The 6337-nt window shown below is 31.5% G+C and overlaps 1 protein-coding gene across 3 annotated transcripts in view; it reads left to right on the top strand.

Moving 5' to 3' along the window:
- Positions 1-1180: 1180 nt before the first annotated feature.
- LOC115876129 overlaps positions 1181-6337 on the top strand; it is an 81081-nt gene continuing 75924 nt past the window's right edge. Inside the window, exons 1-2 of one of the 3 annotated variants that reach the window (XM_030891827.1) lie at positions 1181-1263; positions 1344-1379. In XM_030891827.1, coding sequence (XP_030747687.1) covers positions 1378-1379 — 2 coding nt within the window. In that variant the 5' untranslated portion in view covers positions 1181-1263; positions 1344-1377. The remainder of the gene's footprint in view (positions 1264-1343; positions 1380-6337) is intronic. The other 2 variants (XM_030891819.1, XM_030891822.1) reach the window with 2 other exon arrangements.

The following is a 6337-nucleotide window of genomic DNA, read 5'->3' as shown; positions in this document are numbered from 1 at the left end:
GCACCTCGACTGTGAAGGACACTGAGGGCCAAACTCCAACCGTGGGTCTGTAGCTTCGGAGGAAGAACATCTGTTGTTAGAGGAAGATGGGAAATACAATACAACAGGAAAAAAAAGAAATGTATGATGGGTTATAGACTGTGTGATGATTTATAAGTCAAGGGGGTCACGGTAGATCTTTAAGGTTGCAGCGATTAACCCCCCTCTCACTCATTCTACATGTATAAAGAATGAAGTGAATACTACTTCCAACAAAGAAGATGAAATCTTTACTCAACAACGGATACGCCACACTTATCAAGTATCATACTTGGTAATTGATAAATATCTATATCTTGTTAACAGAATATTATTCTAGTTATTCTTGGGTCTATCACTTATCGATTGACAAGGTTTTATTTGCATAGACGTTTAGTGCTTTGGTTTACTATTCAAAGACGCATAATTGGAGATTTTAGATATATTATAACCTCTGCTTCAAAATCAGTCTTCAGTATTATTTTTATAATACGTTATTATTAATTTTCTTTAACATTTAACATCATATTTTTCCTGCTTTAAAATGTCAAAGAAGCGCAAAAATCACCTTTTCCGTAACATTGAACTCATAAATTTTGTGCCTCTTTAACCTATTACAACAGAAAGTTAAATAGACGTTAATCAACATTGATAATAAACATCTATCATACATCCAAGAAAACCTAAAAATGATATTACAATAGAAACGCTTTTCATTTTTGTGACTAGGAAAAAATTGAATTGTATCTAATACTGCTAATAGTTTTATTTTTTTTCTCTAAAACGGCATGGACATTTGGAAAAGTTTAAACGGGATGGACCATTTTAGAATAAGCAAAAACTTTTATGAAGGGTGCTGCTTACGAGCTTCACAGTACAAGAAAGTTATTTTAATTTAGTTTATTAATTATTTTACATTTTTCGTAGTGTCACACCTCTTATGACGTTTTAATAGCTTCTAATGCCACCAGGATAAGTGATCAAATATGATTTATTAGCGTTTAAATATATATGTGTATATATTTTATCATTTTGATTATAAATTATTGAATGTCACAGGTTAAAATTAATCCTTGGCTCTACGCTTGCTATAAAATACAAGCTTTTCTGATAATGTCAGTATAACGGAATTTTTTTAAGCACTTATCTCTTGTTTGGGTAAAAGCATTTTCTTTTAGTCTAGTTCGAAGTTTTGACGAGTGCATTCTTTATACGTATAATTTAGTCAAATATTTCTGAATATATGTGAGTTTGCTTGTTTTAAAAAATTAAATATTTACCATGTTTTAAGTAAAATATTGATTTAACTTCATTTTCTTTTTCAGGTAAGTTCTTTCAACAAAAGTGATATAGGGATAAATGTAAGTAAGTAGTTATTAGATTCAGTAAGACAAATTTGTTTTTCGTATTTCATATATTTATTATCTAATATGTCAAAATGAGTTTTAAAAATGCCAATTTGTTTATTACTTTCGTAAAATTGTATGTGAAAATGTGTTCATTATTTTATCTCTCTTATTTAGCAGATTCTTTTTGTCAGTCAAAATTCAATGTATTTTTTGCAATAAATATTATTTTGATTATCAAAGTTTTCTTATTCACAATGTAAATCATGATTTAAATGAAATCTAGCATGAAATTATTCAAATCTTAGGTTGAACCACACTATCGTAACTAGCAATTCACCCTAGCGGGTGCGAGTCTAGAGTCTAGGGTTGAACCCAGGGAGAACCTAGGGATTTAAAAAAAAAACATGAAGAATAATATCATTAAAAATTAATATATTTTTTGAATAAAACGTTTTCATGACTTTCTCTATCAATAAATTTGATAGACTTGGTTATCCACCCGTGTTACCGTGGATTACTTGTTATCCATTGATACGATGGTCCGACGGCGCTCTGATTGGTCATAGCGTTTTCACGCCACTTTTCATCCGTAAATTTTTTACTCCAGACCGTCAACGGAGAAAGATCGTACGATCATAGATAAATGAAAGAAGTTCAGATTGGAAAGTGCCCATAAGAACAATGTAAACACTATTTGGCGCTATTCTTGCAACGGTCGCGATCCAAAGCTTTTGATAATTTCGGATCGGTTCGGCTTTTTCCGGAATTATGTCTCCAAATATTATTTTCTTTTAATTTTATAAATAAAATACAGTGTGTTGAATACAAGAAACTTTATTTTATATAAAGGCATGTATGTGAAATACCTATGAAACATTGTAAACCGACGTTATGCCACGATCCACGATGGTTTTTGCAGTTCACAGTTCACAACACAGCTTTTTAAGTATTTAATGCCACTTTTTCACAATTATCAGGGGTTTTGAGTAAATAAAAATTAAATTAAACTCACAAGTTAGCAATAATTACTTTGAGAATGGACGATTTAAACACTTTTCGTCATTTTTTTCAATGAGGGCGGTGTAAATTTTGAAAGATTTTATAATTTAAGATTCTGACTTTGACAAGAGGAAATTATTTCTGTTATTGTTTGGCGGTTTTTCTTAGCAACCGCTATAGCAGCGCCAGAGAATAATATATTTTGACGGGCTATCAAATCTAAATTTATTTCCTTTATCTATGCGTACGATAACGGACGTTTTGACACTTTTTTGACAAATTTAATCAAACCTTAATAAAAATATAATATTACAAGATGAGTACAAGAGCTAGTAACGTCGGGGAAACGAGAATTTTAAGAAAGCTCGTTCTTTAATATATATTTTGCTATGTCCTCCTTACCAAAATGCGGGCCGTCTGACTAGCGGTAGACTAATGCGGTTCACTACTGCGCCTCACATCTGTGCAGGGTAACCCGTTTTCGTGTGTTTTGTAGGATTTCTCGTTTATGAGTGACAAGCACAAGTACAATGAAGTCATTTTCATATTACTTTACTACTTTTTTATGAAACTAAATATGCTGCACACATGTTTGTCCTAGACTCCTTAGTTCCTGAAATACAGGGCGAATTTGTGATGCGCAGTAGTGAACAGATGTTGAATACAGATATGATGCGCAGTAGTGAACGCAAGGTCTACCTGCAGCCAGACGGTCCGCACTCTGTTCAGGAGAGCGTAACAAAAGATATTTTAAAGAACCAGCTTTCTTAAAATTATCTCCCGAAAACGTTGCTAGCTCTTAGACTATAAGTAAAACGGCGAAATCGTTATGGAAATGAAAATATAAAACGATACCTATCAAAAGCAAATCGTTTTAAATTTTTAAACAATTTAAAAACTGCATAATTTTCTAACCAATAAGTCTTTAAATTCAACCAATATTATTAATATCGTGTCATCGTATCGTCGGATAATGGACGCATGAAAATCAACCTTGATTCCATTTTTCGCCAACTTCAAAAAATCAGTTTAACTACAGCTTTAAACGAGGCGATTTAAAACTGTGGCGTGAAGTTAACTAAAGATGACAGTTAATTTTGACATTTGATATATGTTGGCAGACGCCTACTATGTTTCTATATGCAAAATCTAAAAGACAAGCCTCGTATAATCGGGAGAAATATTCCTTTTAATATAGTAATTATTTTTTTTCAAAATTGGAAATCAATTGTCTTGGTACGCAATTGAAGAAACCGTATTCAGATATCAGACAGTTTTCCATATCAATTATTTATGGTGGATCGTCGTCACACGATGTGACGTTATTATTTTCCGATCTAAATAAGGATTTTCATTAAATATTTCTGGCACTATCGATTGTTTTCCGAATTGGAAAAGCCTACATACGTGATCAACGTTGGGTCTTCGTTTCGTGTATTCTCGATACATTTAAATTCCGTTTACGCACAAAATACGTAATCCAAACTATATAAAAGCTTGTCTGCATTTTGCATTAACCATGAACTTATTGAACAGATTTTTAATCCAAAAAATAAGATTGGGAATATTAAAGCAGTAAAAGTTCAATACACTTTGTTCTAAAAGTTTTCCACAAAATAAAAATATGTTTTTGGTAACTAAAAGTATAAATAAGGTTAATAATTTTTGTACCATTGTAGCGGGTTAATTTCTTAAAAAACTGAATATTTTGTCACCAAAATGTCTACAGTTGAGGGTTAGAACCCTCAGTTACATACAGTTGCGGGTTAGAATATTCAAGAAAATGCCTGTTAAATTGTACAAAAATTATATTGTACAAAAATTAAAATTGCCAGAAAAGATATTGTCAATTTTAATGTTACCACATGTTCAACATCGACCCAGAAAGATATGCTTTGTTTAGAAAAAAACTGCTCGTAAAAGCCCACGCTATTACCATGCAAAGATTTTTTGGGTCGACGATCCTACCCAGAAAACCAGAACTAGGGATGGGCCACGATTTATCGATATTCAAAATATACCGATATATTAGAATATTCCAGAAAATAAATCAATATTATAAAATGTAAAAAAAAAATCCGCCAGTTTTCCTGATGGGTCTCTTCCAGATCTCATGTAAAACCAAGTCAGTTATTTTAGTTAGCGTTTATGGAAGCACCTATTTAACAACTTAGTTATAAATTGTTATTTATTTAATAAAATGTAAACAGTTTACAAACAAATATAAAACTGTATTCTTCTACTATTTCCAGTTTTGTATTATTTGATTTGTTAGAATGTCTTTTCTGTCTACTAGTTTGTTGTACATTAATTTAGTTTTTGTTAAATTCATTTTGAGACCTACTTTATTGCTGTCTGTATTTAGTTTGTTAATTTGTGTTTGTAGTTCTTCAGGACTATTGGCTATAGACATCAACGAATCTTAGATGGTTAAGATATTCTCCATCTATTTTTAATTCTTTGTTGGTCCAGTCTGCTTGACGGAAGATTTCTTCTAGTGTTGCTGTAAACAGCTTTGGGGATTTTGCGTCTCCTGTCGTACTCCTTGCCAGTTGGGAACTCTGGGATTGTTTATATATTATTACACTTGCTTTGACTTCTTCGTATATATTGGCTAGAGTTTCTATGTAAGGCCTGACAATACCTTGATTCGTTAGGGCTTCTATAATTGCCTTAGGATATATCGAGTCGAAAACCTTCTCATAGTCTATAAAGGCTATGGCTAGTGGAAGTTCGTATTCTTTTGTTCGGCTGATAGTTTCTTTTAGCAAGGTATATCAATCAATCATGCTTTATTTCTATAATAGGCATTTCTGCACGCACATAGTCTACTAATTAAAATACCTTATTACTTTATAAGTGCACTCGTTAGATTTACTTAGTAATCAAAACAGTAGATTAGTCTTTTATAATTATAGTTTGGTTTGCATTGTGGTTTTCCATTCAGTATACTCAAAAACAATATTTTGTCGGATACCATTAGGTTAGAGTTGCCATCTTTCAAAATAAAAAAAAGAGGACGAGAGGGTAAAAAAGAGGCACAGGCGAAACATATTTTGAAACCTTGCCCAAATGTCTAGAATTTACCAAAAAGTTATGTAAACGTTATACTTGTTATTATTGATGGTTTTTCTTACTTTCTTAAAAACAGTTATACTCAAAACTTGTTAAAATATAACAAACCATTTTCAACAAAACTTTTTTTTCAAAACATATAGTAAGTAAACATAAAATAGTAAAACGTGTTTATCATAGCACTATTTAGACCGTTTAGGCTTTGGTTTAGGTCTAAATAGTGCATGTTTTCTTTATGATAACAAGCACAGACCTTAAATTCGTTACTAGATTTTTCATTTTTCATTGTCATTTTTTAAGGGCGTCTGTCAAAATCCTCCCTTTTCCCACTGGACAGGCTTTACATTAATGTTTTCCCTCTTAAATCGGAAACAAAACTGAAAATTTGGATTCTCTCATTTTCATAAAAAAATACCAATTATGCTGCATTCTGTTGTTAAACCAGGTTAACCGGGTTGGTAAATTACGGTAAGGATATCTGAAAATATCGGTAACATACAGAACCCTGATAAAATATTAGAAATATCAAATAGTGTTTAGGTTTGATATTTTTTCAATAGAGTTGGTCCGAAAATAATTGCACACTCATTTTTTTGCGACAAAAAAGACATCGAATGCCACATAATTGACAAACAATCCAGAAGAAAAACAATTCCGGATAATTTGGTGAAAATACTGACAGATCAGGAAACCGGTTCCCTGAAAAATACTGAAAGTTTCAGAAACTCTAAAATGAAAAATTTCAGATGAAACATAGAAACGGAACAGAAAACCATAATCAAGATAAAGCATAATTATAATACAGGTTATAAATATTTATTCGGGAGGAATTCAGCTTAGTTAATCATAATTGTTTTTAAGATCAATAAATGGCAGGAAAAACAATGCACTTTTGA

Source organism: Sitophilus oryzae, unplaced genomic scaffold (genome assembly GCF_002938485.1).
Source record: "Sitophilus oryzae breed Bouriz unplaced genomic scaffold, Soryzae_2.0 scaffold_1058_pilon_pilon, whole genome shotgun sequence".
Taxonomy (NCBI): Eukaryota; Metazoa; Arthropoda; class Insecta; order Coleoptera; family Curculionidae; genus Sitophilus; species Sitophilus oryzae.
Note: the sequence above shows the minus strand (reverse complement) of the source record. Positions and strands in the feature narration are given on the sequence as shown.